At 38.9% G+C, this 21,043-nt stretch overlaps 1 protein-coding gene across 2 annotated transcripts in view; it reads left to right on the plus strand.

The window, feature by feature from the left end:
• LOC124788147 (protein slit-like) overlaps positions 1 to 20,692 on the plus strand; it is a 100,585-nt gene extending 79,893 nt beyond the window's left edge. The window contains exons 1-3 of one of the 2 annotated variants that reach the window (XM_047255293.1): positions 9,590 to 9,651; positions 18,685 to 18,927; positions 19,024 to 20,692. In XM_047255293.1, the coding sequence (XP_047111249.1) occupies positions 9,609 to 9,651; positions 18,685 to 18,927; positions 19,024 to 19,973 (1,236 nt within the window). In that variant the 5' untranslated portion in view covers positions 9,590 to 9,608 and the 3' untranslated portion in view covers positions 19,974 to 20,692. Of the gene's footprint in view, positions 1 to 9,589; positions 9,652 to 18,684; positions 18,928 to 19,023 lie in introns of those variants that run through there. The other variant, XM_047255294.1, reaches the window with a different exon arrangement.
• The last annotated feature ends 351 nt before the right edge of the window (positions 20,693 to 21,043 follow it).

Here is a 21,043-nt window from a genome sequence, read left to right on the forward strand (position 1 = left end):
AATCTGTGGAAAACCAGTAGACAACTCCGACATTGAGAAACGTCGATTTTCACGAACTTTTGCATCAACTGTCAGAACGAGTTCGTCAGTCACCAATAATGGTCTACCACTCCTCTCTTCATCATGAACGTTTTCTCGTCCTCTTTTAAATAAACGTACCCATTCACGGACAACTCCTTCACTCATAACTCTTGGTCCGTACACGGCACAAAGCTCACGATGAATAGCTGCTGCAGAATATCCTTTGGCTGTAAAAAACCTTATGACAGCACGCACTTCACATTTGGCGGGGTTTTCTATTGCAGCACACATTTCAAACTGCCACAAAAACTAAACTAGCGCAGGTACGACGTTCACTCGACCACGGCTTGATGCCGACTGACCTGTTGTGTGCGTGAACGCACAGATGGCGTCGCTACTCCCCCCACAACCCGCACTGTGACCAATCGGAGGTTACTTTCTGAACCGCCCTCGTATTTTTTCGTATCAAGTTGCGCAGTGCATCACTGTTCATGAGTTTCTGTGGTACGAATTTACGAAAAACGAAGAGTCCTAAAAAAGCTTTTAGTTGTTTTTTATTCCTTGGAGCTGGACAATTGTATATGGCATCAAGTTTCTTATAGACAGTGACTTTGCTAAGCAATTATGGTCCTAAAACCTTTTCCAGTGCAGATTTAAACACTCCTGCGCTAATGTTCCGTCCAAAAAGTAGAATACGGAATTCATAATTTCTGCCGTCACAAACAAATGCTGTATGTATATTTTCTTCACGGAGTGTCAATTGCAAGTGGGACATTTTGAGATCGAGTATACTGAAATATTTTGTATTGTAAAACTTTAGAAGCTGTTTGTCCAAGTTGTCTGGTCTTATGCGTACTGGCACTATAATCTTATTGATACCTCTAGCATCGAGAACTAATCTTACAGAATCATCTGGTTTGCTTACTGGTAATATTGAACTACAGTAGAGTGAAAGGTTGTATAATTCCCCATCTAATCATACGATTCCGTTACTGCCTCTCGTTTTGCCCATGAAATAGGATATGACATTACACAAAATGTCCCATGTGGATAGACTTCAAATTTATATTCGTAGTCTTTGTTTACTCCTGCCTCCTTACTGAAAACAGTGACATACTTAAATAACAAGTTAGAAAGTTCTTGTCGTTGGATATCATTTAGTACCTGTGATTCACTTAGTTTCTTCTCTACCATTTCGTAACTAACCTCAACGTTTGCTTCTTGTTCAGTATCAAATTTGTTTGTGAACTGCACAGCTGGACAGGCACATTGTACTATTACATTTGACTCTGGTTTGTTTTTGTTGCTTTCATCGGGTGTTTTGACTAAACCAACAGCAAAAATCTGATCCTTTAAAAAAAAAAAAAAAAAAAAAAAAAAAAAAATTGGTTCAAATGGCTCTGAGCACTATGCGACTTAACTTCTGAGGTCATCAGTCGCCTAGAACTTAGAACTAATTAAACCTAACTAACCAAAGGACATCACACACATCCATGCCCGAGGCAGGATTCGAACCTGCGACCGTAGCGGTCGCTCGGCTCCAGACTGTAGCGCCTAGAACCGCACGGCAACTCCGGCCGGCGATCCTTTACACAAAAGTGGCATTTACTATTACCTATGTGAACAAGACAATTAACTATAAGTTTGTCATTTATAAGAAAGTTGCACTTCACTGTAAAATGTTCGGTTTGTAATGGGATAAGTGTCTGATTCTTAACCACTTTAGTGTTACTGCCTGTAGCAGCCTGTACCGTTTTGTTTTGTATAGGAAATGTTGGGAATATGCCTCTCTTCTTCAGTTCACAAAAATGCATTTGACATTAGATTGGTGGTTGAACGTGTACCTAAAATTAACTGTGTGTCAATGTTAAATATTTTCACCTAAATGATTGCTTGTACGTGTTCTTCCTTTACTTTATCTACTATATCTAACTCATGCTGATACAAATCATCCTTGATTTCACCTGGTTTGTCAAACCTTATGAAACATGTTTGTAGTTCCGCCTTGCGCCCACTCCCTGAGAGGTCAATAGCCTGGGGCTTAACTACAACCGGTTGGTGTTTTGCGCCGGCGTAGTGTGACTTAGTTCATTACCTGGAGAAATTTCAGATAGTTGCACGTGTGAGTACTTCGCCAATTTGTGTCGTTGGCTGCTGTGCTGTTATTTTGCTACCCAAGGGTCGGCTGTACGTGCTGTACAGCGTAAGGCATGGCATTGTTGCCGCACGTCGGCCACTGCTGCGGCTGTCTGTATCTATTCATGATCGGCATACGGCCTTGTGATGGTGAATTGCAGTTCGCTCGTGCGTTGAAATTATTCCTGTTGTCTTGAAAATTTCTTTTAAATCGTTTGTTTTTTTATGTTCCCGTTACCGCACTCGTTATCTCTAGGAACGTAAATTTGCTGTTGTGTGTTTCAAAATGTTCAAGTGTGTGTGAATTCCTCAGGGACCAAACTATAGAGGTCATCGGTACCTAATCTTACACACTACCTAAACTAAGTTAAACTAACTTATGGTAAGAACAACACACACACACACACACACACACACACACACACACACACACACACACCCACGCCCGAGATAGGACTCGAATCACCGGCGGGAGTGGCCGAGCAGCCCGTGACAAGACGCCTCAAATCGCGCGGCCAGCTGTGTGTTTCAATCACGTATTGCTGACTGATTTACATAATTATGTTGTTGTTGTGCCTGATTTTCTGTTCCTTCGGTACACGTATTTCTTCATACACCACTGGCCATTAAAACTGCTACACCACGAAGACGACGTGCTACATACGCGAAATTTAACCGGCAGGTAGAAGATGCTGTGACATGCAAATGATCAGTTTTTCAGGGCATTCACGCAGGACTGGCGCCGGAGGCGACACCTACATCTTGCTGACATAAGAATAGTTTCCAACCGATTTCTCATACACAAACAGCAGTTGACCGGCGTTGCCCGGTGAAACGTTGTTGTGACGCCTCGTGTAAGGAGGAGAAATGCGTACCATCACCTTTCCGACTTTTATAAAGGTCGGGTTGTAGCTTATCGCGATTGCGGTTTATCGTATGGCGACACTGCTGCTCACGTTGGTCGAGATCCAATGACTGTTAGCAGAATATGGAATCGGTGGGTTCAGAAGGGTTATACGGAACGCCGAGCTGGATCCCAACGGCCTCGTATCACTAGCAGTCGAGATGACAGGCATCTTATCCGCATGGCTCTAACTGATCGTGCAGCCACGTCTCGATCCCTGAGTCAACAGATGGTTAGCAAGACAACAACCATCTGCACGAACAGTTCGACGACGTTTGCAGCAGCATGGACTATCTGCTCGGAGACCTTGGCTGCGGTTACCCTTGACGCTTCATCACAGATAGGAGCGTCTACGATGGTGTACTCAACGACGAACCTGGGTGCACGAATGGCAAAACATCGTTTTTCGGATGAATCCAGGTTCTGTTTACAGCATCATGATGATCGCATCCGTGTTTGGCGACATCGCGGTAAACGCACATCGGAAGAGTGTATTCGTCATCGCCATACTGGCGTATCACCCGGCGTGATGGTATGGGGTGCCACTGGTTACACGTCTCGGCCGCCTCTTGTTCGCATTGACGGCACTTTGAACAGTGGACGTTACATTTCAGATGTGTTACGACCCGTGGCTCTACCCTTCATTCGATCCCCGCGAAACCCTACATTTCAGTAGGATGATGCACGACCGCATCTTGCAGATCCTTTACGGGCCTTTCTGGATACAGAAAATGTTCGACTGCTGTCCTGACCAGCAGATTCTCCAGATCTCTCGCCAGTTGAAAACGTCTGGTTAATGGTGGGTGAGCAACTGGCTCGTCACAATACGCCAGTCACCACTCTTGATGAACTGTGGTATCGTGTTGAAGTTGCATGGGCAGCTGTACCTGTACACGCCATGCAAGCTCTGTTTGACTCAATGCCCAGGCGTATCAATGCCGTTATTACGGCCAGAGGTGGTTGTTCTGGGTACTGATTTCTCAGAATCTATGCACCCAAATTGCGTGAAAATGTAATCACACGTCAGTTTTAATATATTTGTCCAACGAATACCCGTTTATCATCTGTATTTCTTCTTGGTGTAGCAATTTTAATGGCCAGTAGTGTAGATTAAGTCGAGAGACTCAAGTACTGACAAAAAATATTCAATATCATGCCCTGGCGTTGTGACTAATTATTCTCTAATATGCAGAGATAAACGACTTTCTAAAATTTTTAACACGTCTACCTGTGTTACTCGGTTCGTTCAGTAGTGTCTCTTGTTCGGGTATTTTTCAAAGTATCCACGTAGACTACCATATTTGCCGTCGAATGGCGCGGGGTTGAAAACCTCGTGTCTGATTCTTTCTTGCACTGCCTCAGACCAGTCCTTGTCGAAGAAAGCTCGTTCAAACTGGATATAAGTGCTGCAACGTTCGGCCACTTCAGTTGCCCATAAAAGCACATCACCTTGCGTATAGCCCACGACAAATCTGATTTTACGTGCTTCCGTCCAGTTGCGTGGAAATATATGACGGAAAGCACTGATAAATACTACTGGATTCATTCTTTTACCTTCCGCAGGAAACAGTCGGTCTCAGCAAACCTTCGTCTGCAAAAGTAATTGATAGACACGTGGCAGTTTCGGTCGTATTTATGTTGCTGTTGTAGTTACCTGTAATTCCGGTTGGTAATTGTTCAGGTATCGGAGTTATGGGTATGCTTACTATTTGCACTCTACAACTGTGTCACGGGTACCTGCTGTGGGCCTTGTGACAATTTGTGGATAAATACCAACAGGTTGTGGGTTGTTCACTGTAGCCTGTGTATTATTTACATGCACAGTTCGAGATATCGTAATACTTTCTTCTAAAAGATTGCGGATCCTATTTTCCGCGGCTTGTGGGTTAATGTTTACCTTCTTCAAGATTTCATTTTCTTTACTCTGAATAGCCTTTTCTGCTACATCTGTGTATAACTTGCAATCCGTTACTAACTTCTCTGCAATAGTAGTAACCTTATCTAACGTACCTGCTTCATCTTGACTAACGATATCACTCATATTTTCATTAATGTTCTCTCTCTCCTTCTTAGCACATGCTGAGTCAACTTCTAATGTCGCTACCCTTAACGTTACCTCTTCTACAGTTAGAGGTACACCTTCGTAGTCTGTTTAGTCTGTTAACGACAGTGATTATCTTTTTTACTGTCGAAACCAACTAGTTTTGTGTGGCTTCAATGTTTGTGTTTGCGTCTGATTTTCTTTATCTGTTATTCTGCTCGATAGTGGCGGTCATTAAAAGAATCTGCCTTCTGTTTTACCTCCGTAATGTTACTGTTAACTTCAGGAAGTACTTCATGCTTTACGTATGTTTTCATATCATTCAATTTTTCATCTGTTTCAGTGCGAAAATTTTTGGCTGAGTCATCGAAATCTGTGAGACCGTGTTTTGCAAATCCTTGAATACTTGTTCTTGTTTCATTGCATTTAGATCTTGTGTAACAGTGTTTTGTCGCTGTTTTACCGTGTTCATATCTTGTGTCAAATTATCAATTTGGGTATTCATATCTTGCTTCCTATCGCTGAGATTGGTTTTTATATTATACGAGGGCTGTGCAGAAAGTAAGTTACGATCGGTCGCGAAATGGAAACGACTATGAAAATCCGATAAAGCTATGCAAAGATGTGTTGGGCAGTGTCTCTAGTATGACTCTAGGTAGAATTATGTCGCTCTTTTCATTCCTGAGCTCTTAGTGAGCGCGTAAAGATGTTATAGAAAATAGTGTCTCCCGCCAAGTACGAGGGCCTGGTGAGAATTTTCCCCTGAAGCTATGCAACCAACATTACATAACTGTCGTGCGGTTTCTTCTTCAAGACAATTCTCAGCCTCATTCTGCAGGCGCAATGAAGATGTTCCTGCATCGTTTCAATTGGAAATGTTTGGTTACCCACAATACAGTCCGTAATTGTCTCCCACTGAGTTTCATCTCTGCTCAAACGAACCGCTGGCTATGAAGACAACATTTTGGCACAGACAACGAGCTTTAGGCCAGCATAGAGAATTGGCGGAAAGCACTGGCGGCTGCCTTCTATGATGAGGGTATTGGAAAGTTGGTACAACGCTACGAAGAATGTCTGAGTCAGAACGGCGACTACGCAGAGAAGTAGCTGAAAGGTGTAGCTAACTGTAGCAAATGAAACATTTCTGATTTTCACTGTGATTTTCATTTCGCGATCAATCGTAACTTACTTTCTGGACAGCCGTCGTATAATAACTGCTACAGCAGTACGTCAGTTTTACTAACGTGGTTGCTGTCCGCTATACTTCCCAAGTTAATGTTTTGTGTTGTGACAAGTGGTATTTGTAACATGTTATCAAGAATCATATTTGGATCGCTCTCCGACGTTTCATTCATGAGCGGTATGTCGCTCCGGTAGATGTGTGACATTGTCTCGTCAGTGGTAAACATTATGTCGTCCAGGTTATTCTGTTGTGGAGCGTCGCCATCATTTGTCACTCCTGCGACACTCTTCTATGATCTACTTGAACCTTCTGCAGTGGGCATGCGTGGCACCTGAACTTCAATTGTTAGATCTCGCAATTCTACGCCATCTTGGCTGATTGCGTTTTCGCTATCGCTATCGCTATCAAAAATGGGCATATACTTTTCGGTCGTGTTATATAAATATGCAAAAAATAGAAATTTCACAAAAATGTTAAAATTTCATACGCTAATTATTACAACTGATAAATGTAATGCTTGCTTTACGATTATTATAAAGTGCAAACTATTGTGTAGCAATTCTCTATGTTTTACTGACAATGCGTATCACACTGAAAAACTCCTGTAAATTTTTCGCCAATAAAATTCAAGGAAGAGAATAGTGAGATAAAGGTTTCTATCTACATCAAAACAATCGCTACCAACCTTTACAGCGCTGAATAAAACAGCTTACTACGGAAAATTTTACGTGACCTGGGTCCAATTCCTAGTCCTCTCAAAAATTTTCTCCTCAATTTTGCCTTTATGCGTTACTTGCTCCCCATCGTGATTCATGCCAACAGAAAATAGAGGCAATTAGTTTTTATAATTCATAACAATGTCATAGAAATTTCTTACTGTAACAATGATTAACAAACACCACTCACGACCGTTGCATCTAAGCCCTCGCACACAGGTCGACAGTTGTAATATAAAAAAATTTAAATAAATATAATTGAATATGATTGCGTTATTAAAATATCTGTGCTTATCTTACTTTTTCTTGGCGACCGAACTTCGCTTACTTTTTAGTTGAATGGGCAGGCGGCGGACTCCGGGAACACTGACGCTTGTCATAATCACGAAAATCCTCTTCCCGTAAGTTTCCTCTTCACTTCATTAAATAAATGCTTGATACTGTTTTTTAACATCATATTACCCATGCACACATATGATACTTCAAGATCGCAATACTTCAAAATCGCACATCCTCATCGTCCTTCTACATACGAGAGCGACAGCCTGTGTCTAAAACAAAAAACTGTACAAAAATGAATGAAAAAATGTTTTTGTTTATCTGCACCTTACCGCGCATTCATAATTAACATCTTTGCTAACGCTTCTAGTCGATCGGTGTTTCAGTTTTGTTTTGTTCTTTAATAAGTAGTAACTTTGCGGCATCCTGGGGGTCTTTCATCATGTACTTATACACTAACCAGCACACAGACCCTGGTTGTTAATCCACCACGCAGATTCTGTTCAGAGATGGGGTATCTCCTGGAAGCAATGCTTTAATACGCACGCGTATCTAGACAGGTGCCAATTTCCATTGATCATTCACTGTAAATCCATAAAATCACTTTCCCATTTCAGAAATATAATCAAGGCTTTATTGCACTTGTAGTTTAATGATTAGGTTCCATAAACTTCACATAATTTTTTTACCACCTACTGCATCTCTATTTCTCATGGAACTCTCCTGTTCAACTTATTACATGGTACGTGACATTGCTTTGCTGCTGTAGAAGAAGACATCTCATCATTTTTACTGCCTCTATCATATTCCATTGCGCAAGTGCCTCATGTTCGTTTTTATGATACATGCAAGACAACTTCAAAACTGAAACATAATCAAATAGTAACAAGATAACAGTGCTGCAAACCACTGTCCTATCTCCAGGAAACATGGCTCCACAAACGTCTGTCCCAGGAAACACAGAACTCAGGTATTGTTTGTGTCTTTACCACTGCATCTGAGGCCTATTACTCTGTACTCTGCACAGCACAACATGTTTATTACATTTGAAAAAATGTATATATATGGTCAGCAAATTCATTAGATCACCCATTAAAACTTAGTGATAACGGCATATCAGTATATTTATTCATTCTATAGATATTGTGGGTGGCCTGCATCTGCTGGCTAACTCCCTAAGTGCAGATATTTTTGTATGTTGTAATGCTACCTTTTCCTCGGGGTTCTGCCGTGAAAAATATAAAATCTGATTGATGTTTTGAATTTTGGTGGTTTCAGCTACGGATAAGGCGGATTTATTATTGATTGAGATCGTGCTGTAATTTGACCGTGCATGGCAGACCGGTCGGCAACACTACAAAAAGCGACTGTACGGAAATAGCATCAGAAACTAATTGAAATTTACCTTATAATCTTGTTAGATACGCAGTATTAATTACAATATAGTCTTCATGGCTGTCCTCCTAATTTCTCTTGTAGGACGACCCGTCTGTCACTTTTCTCCGTCTGTTGAAAACTTCAAGTTGCCACTGTCATGATCAATTTACAAATTTGATGATAACCACCTCGAATCACTATTGAAACAACCTCGCTTTGTAATGTAATTTTAATTTCCACCCAAAAGCACATTCAACACATCGCCGAAAAATACACGTCTTTCGTATGAAGACAAGAGAGAGAGTGTAATCAATTAGTTGTTAAAAACAAAAACCTACACAAAAGTAAAAAAAAAAAAAAAAAAATAAAAAATAAAAAAAAAAAAAAAATTATTTCTAAAAATCGGTCGCTGGCGCAGCGCTCTTCTGCGTGCGCGATCGTAAATTATATCTTTGTATTGGCGGAGGCGCGGAAGTCAAAGTACCATTACAATACCTCCTCTACTGACACGCTCCGCAAGCGAGCGTGGCAGTATAGAAAATTTACATAGATACATATGCGAAAATAAGAAATTTACATATTACAAAAAATATTTCTGAGCACAATGCTCTTTGCATATCAGTCTTTGTATACAGTCTTTTTGGTGTGTATCTTCTTTAGGAGTCGTAACATTAATGTCTTTGAATTGCAGCGTGTTATCGTTGCTTAGCACAGCGTTTGAATTCGGTTCACGATTCACATGATTCGTGTTTACAATGGAATTAATTCGAGCAATAAATGTTTCTATTATATTGCTCCAATGTCTTTAAACGTAGTATCGGATTCTGAGTGTGTGTGTACTGCCTGGATCTCTTGCGTGTGACTTGAAGAAAATCCAAAGTTTGTTAAATGTGTCAACACGAAATTGTGATCTCCAGCAGTCGAATTTTGGTGGCGTCTACCGGGGTATAAATGGTCAATGAGGGCACAGGAAACACCTCACTGCCTACGACAGGTGATGAGCTTGTCTTTTACACCAACCTGAAGACCTGCCGGCTTCCACTACACCATACACATAAAGGCATATTGACACTACGCAAATATTTATTGACCAGTGTTCCATCACGTTGGTTTCTTCTTTGCATTTTCAGTTCCATTTATATGAATCATGTGCTACATGCACAAGTCCTTTGCAGTTCATTAACATCTCCTTAAAATACATTTCTTGATATAGTAATTACATAAATATACAAATATTTACAATTAATCATTACATGAGATAGTTACATTGTTGTCATATAGTACATATACAGAATTAAATGAAAGATATAGTAAATTTTTACGTTACATTCAGTATCATTGTGCTGACATGTGAATTACATTACATTCAGATTGAAATATACGTTTTATTTGTTAGCTCATTCTTTTTTCTTTTCTTTCCTTTTTTTGTTCCTTTCCCTTTCGTTACACTTGCAACATTTGAAGATAATTGTGGCAACTCGCTAGAATATTCAACTTAAAATTCATCTTGCCTCCTGGAATAAAATTTATACATATTTCAAGCTTCAAGACAGCCCTCTGTAGGAGGATAGGTTCATGGGATGGTTGCTATCTACTTCATAAATACTAGTAAAGTCATCTCCTACAGTAGACTACACAAAATAAAATATGATAAATAAAATACATGTTAACTTAATATAATGTAAAAGTTCCTATACCTAATACCGTTTCTAAGTGTGGTGTCCCCACTATTGCTGTTTCTAAGAGTGGTGCTCCTCTAAATATCTTAGGATCCTACAAGTATATACATCAGTGTGGTAAGTGTGTGTGTTATATATATATATATATATTTTATTTTTTATTTTTCAAGTCAATCGTGTTCCTACAAAGTTTGTGTAGTTCATCTCCTCCTTTTCATCAGTATCAAGCAATATAAATAAATGTTTTACTTAATAAATGAATAAATCTTCTTAGATAATTGCTGCTGCATTCCATGCTGTATATCCATTCTGTATTTACCTTGTGGTACCTGTAAAATTCTATTTATAAATAAATATGTGTGTATGTCTCTCCATACTGTCAGATAATCATGGATTATATAATGTCAAATATTTCATCAACATGTATAAATTTTTCTAAGGGATGGATGAAAGTATGAGCCGCAACAGAGGACTGACGTTTTGTTTTCTCCTTAATCTCCTTTATATTTAATGGTGCATTAGTTCAGTTCAGTAGATGAGCTTTAATTATGTCATTAGATGACTGCTAAATATGTTCTCTTAAATAATTCTTCCAATCTGAAGTGTCAAGCCTAAATAACTCCAAAAATTTTATTGGAAGTTCCCATTAGCTTAGTGTTAAAGTGTTACAGATTTAAATCTTCTGGTATATTTCCAACAGTGGCTGCTGTAAATAATTCTTTCCACATAAATCTATACTTTCACCTTTAGTTATAAGAATATATATGACATCACATAAGTTATTATCTCAGGCATACCAACCTTTCAATAAATAATATTCTTTCCACTACTTTCATTCTGTATTCCATGAGTACATGTGATATAGCTTTCAAATCTAGTTTCTCTCCTCTCAACATATTCTCAATTACTCATAACATTCTCACCTATCCATTATTCATTCTTCACGAAATAACATATACTTATTCCTCAGCATTATATATGTATATTCCTCTTATTCATCATCATTTACTTTTTTACTTCAACAATAATAATAATACCCTTTTCTCATTTTATATTCCATTTACCTCTCTCCATATTACTATTTATCCTCTTATTAAACTAAAATTACATTCACTCATCTCATTCAGTCACTCACATCACTCATATCAACATTACTATTATCACGTGCCTCCTAAAGAAGATAATTCTGTTCAGTTCTCTGCCCCTTCTAATGTGTATATGCCTCCTCTAATGTGTATATGCCTCCTCTAATGTGTATATGCCTCAATAGCAACTCCTCTTGTAACCAAATATCTTATTAGCTATTGGATGGTCCACATTGCTTTCTAGACTTACCTGCATTCATTAGATTGTAAGTATCTGTATAACTTAAATGTAGGCTCATCATAACTGTATATCATATTAATTATCTTCTTCTCATTAGCTAACATTTTACTGTATGTATTTTTTCAAATGTCTGTGTGGATGTAGACCTCTGGGTTTATGTGTTAATGGATATTCTAATGAATAACAGCCAGGGTGTGGAATATTTGCAGTAAAACTAACTCATCAACTTGAAATGTTTGTGCTTTCCTGACACCTCTGTCATATTTCTGCTTTCTTTCCTTAGCTTTGTCACATAATGTTGTGTAAGCTTGTCTTACCTTTTCTTCTAAACTAACATGATTTGTTGTTGCTGTAAATTTAGGTAGAGGGTCTGTCCATTCATTTCTTTCTGTTTTATCCATAATTAATTCAGTTGGTGTGTATCCAGTAGAAATGTGAGTTAAATTGTTCACTATTTGTTCAAATGGTGCTAGGTATTCTACCCATTTTGTGTGCTTCTCTGGTGTGTGTGTTCTCATAAACTGTCCAAATTCTCGAAATGTTCTTTCTACTGGGTTTCCTACCGTGTGAAATCTTGAAATTAAAATATGTTTAACATTCTGTTCTTCAATAAAAGTCTTCCATTTTAAACTGGTAAAATATGCTGCATTATCGGTGATCATAACTTCAGGTTTTCCTATTCTTACAAAATAATCTGTTAATAGACGTCTGGTAATAGCAGTTGTAGAAACTGAACGTAAAGCATGTAATTTTAAATACTTAACACAGCAAGGATGTATTTCATTCCTCCACATGCTTGTGGATAGGGTCCTGCAATATCTAAAGAAATTAGCTGTAATGGCCTCTTAGGTATGATTGGGTGCAGTTCATTCATGCTTGTGCGATTAGAATATTTGGCTTTCTAACATATGATGCATTTCCTAATATTACTCAATACTCTTCGCCTTAAATTTGGAAAATAGCAATATTGTATAATCTTATCTGTACATTTGGTTACACCATAGTGTCCCCAAGTTCTGTGTGTAAATAAAATAAAATCATCAACATGAGCTTCAGGTAAGCAAACACACCAATGCTGTGATTCAGGGTTTCGTCGGTGAAATAATACTTCTTTGTGTAATGTGTAATATTTTTCAAGATGTGGGTCTGTTCCTGCACGTAATTTATTCTTTATCTGGATCCACCTGGGATCATTGTCCTGCAATATGGCTAACTTCCTGCACATGTTTTTGTAGTAAGGTGCAACTGTACCGTCATACATGAGTAAAATTTTGAAATCTGATGTTTGTTCTGTCACGTCTGAAAATTCTTGTCGGCCTTGTGGCAAACGAGATAGAGCATCGGCTATAATGTTGGATTCTCATTTTATGTATATAATATCAAAATCATATTCTTGTAGTGATGCACACCATCGTGCAAGACGTGAATGTAATAACTTGCATGATAGCAGGAAAGAAAGAGCTTGATGATCAGTATAAAGCTTAGTACGTAGTGAAACTTGCGAAATGCCCATACTATGGCAAGTGTTTCGCGCTCGGTCACTGAATATGACTTCATTCAGTGAGCGTGCGGCTAGCAAAACGTATAGGTTTGATGACTGTTTGTTCATTTTCTACATGAATTTGGAATAAAAATGCTCCGAGCCCATAGGAACTTGCATCTGTTACTAGGCAAAAGTCTGATGTCATGTCAGGATGACATAATAACGGTGCATTTACTAAAGCATTCTTAATCGCTTCAAAATCTGTCTGACAGAACTCTGTCCATTTCCAAATATTATTTCTTTTGAGTAAAGATAGAAGACGTGGACTGTTAAGAAGATGGTAGGGTACAAATTTCCTGAAGAATGAAGATAGACCAAGAAAGGCTTTGAGTTGTTTACAATTCTGTGGGGATGGAAAATTCTTTATTGCATCAATTTTTCTTGAGCCTCGATAAATGCCTTCAGTTGATATGATGTGACCAAGGAATTTGATTTCTCTCCTCCCTAATTTTGTCTTTGATAAATTGATAGTGATACCTGTGTCAGAAAATTTAGTCAGAAGTTGCTTCAAAAGATTAACATGTTCTTCCCAAGTAGTGGTGGCAATGACAATGTTGTCAACATAAACTGTGATTTGCGATAACAATTGTGGTCCAAGAACAGCATCTAAGGCTTCAATAAATACTCCAGCACTCACTCGTAGACCAAAGGGTAGAACACAAAATTGATAACTACGTCTCTCACATAGAAATGCAGTGTATTTACGACTGTTTTTATGGAGGTTCACCTGCCAAAATGATGAGCGGAGGTCGATATTGGTTAAATACTGTACATTATCAAATTTTAAAAGTTGTTCTTCCAAATTTACAGGTCGTGTGTTGATTGGGATTATAACTTTGTTAATTTCTCGTGCATCCAGCACTAACCTTACACTACCATCCTCTTTATTAACTGCTAGTATCGGACTGCAATATGGTGAGTGTGACCTTTCAATGATACCCCAAGCTAGCATTTTTTCAATCTCTTTCAAAATTGCGGGTTTCTCTGACCAAGGAATATTATAATATGTTCTACAGTATGTTTTGTGTGGTTTAACATCCATCTCATAAGTATAGCCTCTAATAATTCCAGGTTTCTCCACAAATACCTCAGCAAATTGCTGCAAAACTTCAAGTAATTCAAGTTGTTGTTCCTTCGTCAGATATTCAGATTCTGTGCATTTCTCATATAAATCATTAGATTTAATTCCCTGAGATACAGCTTCATTAAAAGTTAAATCACATATGTTTGTTGCTGGTGGATACACAAAATGTAACTGTTCAAATTTACCTTGTTTACTGTTTAAGTTTTTACCCTGTGTTAACTCTATTGTCAGTTGTTGTTGGTTTAGGGTTAAATGACATTTCCCTTTTCCTACATCTATGATTGCTTGATATTCATTCAAAAAGTCAATTCGTAATATGCAATGCATAACTAATTTGTATACTACCAGAAAACTGTAATTGAGTGGTATATTTGAAAATGCGAAGTTAATTAGCACCTGAAATTTCACATTCTTTGAGTTGTTACCGGTGGCACTTATAATGTGACAATTCTGTACTGGCAATGTTTGTATGTTCATTATTTGTTTGAGTTCATTATATAAGGACATTGAAATGACACTTGCTGCTGCTCCTGTATCTAACATTACTTCCACTTCATAACTACCAATCATAACTCGTGTTATAGCCTGAATGATCTTCTTTGTTTTACTGGTACTATTATAATCTACATCCTGATATAATTCTTTTTCTATTTTCTTACTGTCATCATATCGAAGAAAACAAATCGTCGGTTCCGTTGCGCTCTGCTCCCTGTTGACCATAACTCGAGCGCTTAGCTCGGTCGTTGTTCGTTTTCTGGCAGATTCGGTTGTTGCTGCGGGTTGGGTTCATTGCCCAACTCAATAATATTCAAAGTATTGACGTAAAGTTTCTTTCTTCGGGTTGTAAATTTCTGGATTGTATACTTCTCGTTTTAAACTTTGCTGTTCTGTGATCGACCAGAATTCCTCAAGAAATGCTTGTTCAAACTGGTCAAATGTTAAACATTGTCTTTTCATTGCTGCTCCCCACTTAGCTGCTCTTCCACGTAACAAATTTGTAACATATCGAATTTTATCAGCTTCTAACCAATGTCTCGGGAAAATACCATCAAAAGAGCGGATGAAAACAATCGGATGCACTTTTTCTTTCTCATCACATGAAAATGTCTGAAAGTATCCATGTCATACTAATGTTTCATCAGCTACTCCCGATGGTATTATGGGTCCTGCATTTTGTGTCAAACTGTACATAGTATGTGGTGATGTCTGATAGTAATTTTGATCTTGTGGTAGGATTGAAAATGGTTCATTGGGATTTATATCACTCATTCATAATTCTATTTTCGGCTGTGTGCTGGGTCTAGCATTATTCGGTTTCTCATTTGTGTTTTGGTTGCCTGTTATGGGTTTTGGTATCATTGACAAACTTGGTATTACATTTTCTTTAAGTTTACGTACCTCTTTCTGAATATTATCTGTTTCTCCCTTTACTTGTTCCTTTGTCTTATCTAAAATGATCTGTGTCATTGTCTCAAACTTCTCATCTAAATAATCATCACATAATTTGCATTCATGTACAAGTTTCTCTGCTAGAGGTGTGGTGTCATTCTTTAAAGATGCTACATCTGCTCTGTCTTCAAGTTTTTCTAACTTTTCCTGTAAGGATTTCTGCTCCAATGTTACATCATTTAATCTGTCTGAAAGGTCTGTAATCGTCAGGTCTAAGTGTTCTTGGTTTGTTTTTACGGAATTGTGTGACTGTCGTAATTCGTCAACTTGGGTACTTGTTTTCTGTTGTTCAAAAACTACTGTTAACAATTTCTCATTACATCATTGTAAGTCAGTTTTTGTCTCGTCACTGAATTCCACAAATAACTTTTCTTGTCTCGTAACCTTGTCTGATAAGTCAATAAATTTTCTTTCAAGACTACTGGTGGCTTCTGTCAAGTCGGCAATTTGTCTCTATTGTTTTTCAAAATTTTGTTTTATGTCCCGTGTCAGTTCATCGAATTTAGTGTCAAATTTCCCAATGTCACATTTTAAATTGTCATTTTCTCGTCTAAAGCGTCAAATCTTTTGTCAAATTTTCTGTTTTGGTGTCTTAGTTTCGTCATTTTTTCGTGTCCGATTGATGTCTGGTTCTGAAGTTGGCGTTGTCAGTGTCGCGTTTTGTCGCGTAGTACTCACTCTCCATTCGCCTGTATATCTGTTTAAATATAGGGGTTGTTGTCTTAATCGATCCAGTAAAATTATGTCTTGAACATCCTCACAATTAAGTTCAATATTCATTTGACTGTCGGACATGTTTTGCAATGTGTCACTTTCACTAAGCTCGCCCGCGGAAACAATTTCTACGCGTCTAGCGTCCCTCTTGCGGTTTTCTTAATTAATTGCAAATAAAATTTTCCAATGGCAAAAAAAAAAAAAAAAAAAAAAAGATTTAAAATATGATATGTTGAAATCTGAAATTTCTCTTATGGAAATGGATATTTCTATATGATTTTTAATTAGAAATTGAATTATTAAACTGGTACTGAAATTTCCCTCTCACAAATAAATGACTGTGAATATGCTCTTCACTTATCATTTGCAATAATAGTAAATCAATTTTAACTACAATTTGAAAAAATAATTTCGAAATAAATGGATCGGAATAAAGGAAGTACAGATGGCTGCTTGAAACTGGAAAAAATGTAAATTTCTGTACTCACCAATTTTTTTTTTTTTTTTTTTTTTTTTTTTTTTTTTTTTTTTTTTTTGCTTCAGTCTTATGTTGCAAATGTAGCGTCAAATATACAGTTTTCAATCCAAAATTTTTCTTTCGCGTCCTTGCAAATTATTTTATGGAACGTTATCCTTTTCCCTTATTTTTACCAAATTAATTTCCTCAGCATGAAAATGAAAATTAACACGAATTAATAACAGGGAAAACAATATTGTTGTAAATTTCATGCACATAACATTAGAATTGAAATGAATGAGACTTAGTCCAAATTCATTTTCTGATGCTATTAAGTGGTTAAAATTAGATAAAATGTCCAAAATTTATAATAATTGCACTTGTATCAAATCCGGAGATTGTAAGTCCTGTCACCAGGACGCCAATTGTAGTGTTACCTTTTCCTCGGGGTTCTGCCGTGAAAAATATAAAATAGAAAATCTGATTGATGTCTTGAATTTTGGTGGTTTCAGTTATGGATAAGGCGGACTTATTATTGATTGAGATCGTGCTGTAATTTGACCGTGCATGGCAGACCGGGTCGGCAACACTACAAAAAGCGACTGTACGGAAATAGCATCAGAAACTAATTGAAATTTACCTTATAATCTTGTTAGATACGTAGTATTAATTACAATATAGTCTTCATGGCTGTCCTCCTAATTTCTCTTGTAGGACGACCCGTCTGACGAACAAAATTATTTATAAAAATCGGTCGCTGGCGCAGTGCTCTTCTGCGTGCGCGATCGTAAATTATATCTTTGTATTGGCGGAGGCGCGGAAGTCAAAGTACCATTACAATGTTGTACTTTATATGTACACACACCAGTGGTTGGCTGTTTTTCCTATGCATCAAACAGTCTGTCCACAAAAAAGTCATAAACTTTACAACCTGATGTTTTCTGCACAGTCATGCTACACCACTAAGCGGACTATGACTTTCAGTAAAAAAGTAATGTTCGGAATGTAACTATGCACAAATTAGTTAATTTTTCAATGTGAATGTATAATGAGTCGTTCCACGTCATTGCAATCCGTCGTGCAAAATGATAAAAAAAATGGTTCAAATGGCTCTGAGCACTATGGGACTTAACTGCTGAGGTCATCAGTCCCCTAGAAATTAGAACTACTTAAACCTAACTAACCTAAGGACATCACACACATCCGTGGCTGAGGCAGGATTTGAACCTGCAACTGTAGCGGTCGCGCGGTTCCAGACTGTAGCGCCTAGCACTGCTCGGCCACACTGGCCAGCACAAAATGATCGATGGAACATATTACAAACTAACTTTTTTGCACCCATGCACCCACACTTCAGCAGTTGACCTGCCACCCAGGGAAAAGTAAGCATTAATGGCTTGCTGTTGCCACATGTACCTGGAGGTACTGACCAACCTAAAAATATATGACTTGTAATGGCTATAATTATTAGTCTGGTAATAATGTAAATACAGATGTGACATTGTTCAGTACACCGTCCTCAGTCACCAATATAAATTCCCGGACTTATACCCATTATACCCTGTATATGTCCTTCGATACTTGCATTCCGGAGTATCCTATGTAGAGCACAAATTTCAAATAAGATTGATGTACTGTAATTACAATAAAAGTATTTGGATTTCAAGAACATTCATATTAATTGTGTCCCTAACGGTTTTAGTACATTGCGAAAAGACATGAAAATTTGTATATTGAAGTCTCAAGGCTAAATGTATCTTGTGATATTGTTTCAGATATGGAGGCACCATCTACGGTGTTTGCCTTCTTGCTGTCTCTTGCAGTTCAGTGGCTTCTCGTGACAGCCAATCTGAGTGGTGCCCCACCTACCACCACAACGGGCCTTGCTGCTGACACCACCAGTACAATTCCATATGGCGCACCTCACATTGGAGAGAGCCCCACGGCAGAGCAAGACAGCTTCACGGTGGATCTGGATGCACCGACCACAAATCAACAAGCCCACTCTGGAGAAGGAGGTACCTCCAACATGGCCCTATCTACCCTCACTGATATTCCATCCACTACCAGCAAAGTACAGGATGTTACCGGTGTTAACCCCACCACTGTTACAGTGGATCGAGATGGCATCACGGAACGCCCTACTGCTGCCACAACAGACCTGCGCCCGGTCACTACATCCCGCGGCTGTATCGCTCGTAATGCAGCTGGTGTCTCAGCAGTCCAGAGAGGCAGCAAGAGGCTGAGCGCACACAACAAGAACCCATCCACTGTCACCACAGAAGCCACGACAAAGCCGGAGACTCGTACTGCCCGTCCCACAAAACCAAAACCCGAACCCATCTGTCCGGCCGGCTGCAAGTGTGAGAACCTGGAGGTGCACTGCTCACGGGCCGGGCTGGTGGCCTTCCCTGAGGGGCTCGATCCACGCACCACCTACCTGGATGTAGGCCACAACCGCTTGACTGCCATCGCTGATGATGAACTGGCTGAGCTGGGCCTCACCAAGCTCACCAGCCTCATCTGCGATGACAATGCCATCGAGACAGTCGGGCTGTATGCCTTCCGGGGCCTCCACGACCTGGCACTATTGCAGCTGTCTGGAAACCGCATCCGCAAACTGTCCCCATTCATCTTTGTAGGCAACAGGGACCTTCGCCACATTGACCTGACAGGTAACCCCTTGCAGCTGGAGCACGGGCCACTGCTGATGGTGCAGCAGCTCGAGTGGCTGGACCTCGACCAGTGCAACATCACGTACCTGGCACTGGACGCGTTTCGCGACATGCGAGGCCTGCGCTATCTCAACCTGAGTGGCAACCGCTTGACCTGGCTGAGACTGTCACACTTCTCCGGGCTCAACTACCTGCGCTACATCAAGCTGAATGGCAACCCACTGGTGTGCGACTGCAGCACAAAATCCCTCTGGCGCTGGTTCAAGCAGCAGGCAGTCCACGTGGATGCCAAGTGCATTGCCCCTAACAATGGTACCACACATTCCTGGAATTTCTTGGAGGTGCTGCACTGTGTTGATGAGACCGAATATTATCCACCATTACCATGAGAATTGTCAATGTTACAAATACTCTCTAAAAATCACAGCTCTGAATGCTGTGTTGTATTACTGTTCCCCTTACTTTACCTGCATGTTTGCCAACTTCTGTGGTGTTTTATCACTCTATCCTCAGCACAAAGCTGTTCTGAAACAAAGGATCACAAGAGATCTTGAGCCCTTAAGAACTCCCACTCTTTCAGAGATGCCACATGCAGACCTCAATATGGTTTCTTGAGTGACATTTATCGTGACTTCCAAATATGATGTCTTGTCCTGGCATCTTATCTGCAGTTTCACTCAACCAAAAACAATATTTTTTATATCTTCCATTTCCTTTCTGGGCAGTTGACCCACAAATTCATTTTCTCCTTCGTCTTCTTCTATATGGTACCTAGGGATAACAAAGCTTGATGAAATGACTAAGAGAAGTAGAAAATGAACGTGAGCTAGTACATTTGACATTCATTATTACTGGTATATCCGAATGCACAGTTTGTCAGTATAGACCATATCGATAAATAAAATTGATTAATGTCAGAATTCACAAATATTCTAAAGAATGTCAAAGATCACTTGCTTGTTTCTTAGTAGTCAAAATATGAAACCAATATGTTCATGTACAAAATGCTCATGTAAAATGTATCACCTTGACTGTAAATGAATTAAACATTTACTAGTTGTTGTACAAAGGCAAAATATTTTGTTACAAATAAATGTTTGCAAAATTCTCCTTATGTGATCATATTGACCCTTTTACTATTTTCGAACTATTATTCCATCCAGCACTGTTCCTCTCCCAGTGGTTGAGAAAATTACAGTTGAAAAATGCTCACCTCAGTTACTTCTGCCACTCTGATATTTCCTGAGATTAACTGGTTAACAGCAGATGTGTAACTGGTAAGAACACCTTTTGACTGCATTGCATTTATTGATGGATCTGTATACGCACTGAAGGAGGTAGTAAAAATCTATTCTTGCAGGAATACTATACTTTTGTTATAGCTACATTGTGGTATCTGTTCCAGTGAGTCGGCCAGCTGAGGGCTAATCACAGTTGTTTCTCCAGCACTGTGTGCTCG

This window comes from Schistocerca piceifrons, chromosome 3 (assembly GCF_021461385.2).
Source record: "Schistocerca piceifrons isolate TAMUIC-IGC-003096 chromosome 3, iqSchPice1.1, whole genome shotgun sequence".
Classification (NCBI taxonomy): domain Eukaryota; kingdom Metazoa; phylum Arthropoda; class Insecta; order Orthoptera; family Acrididae; genus Schistocerca; species Schistocerca piceifrons.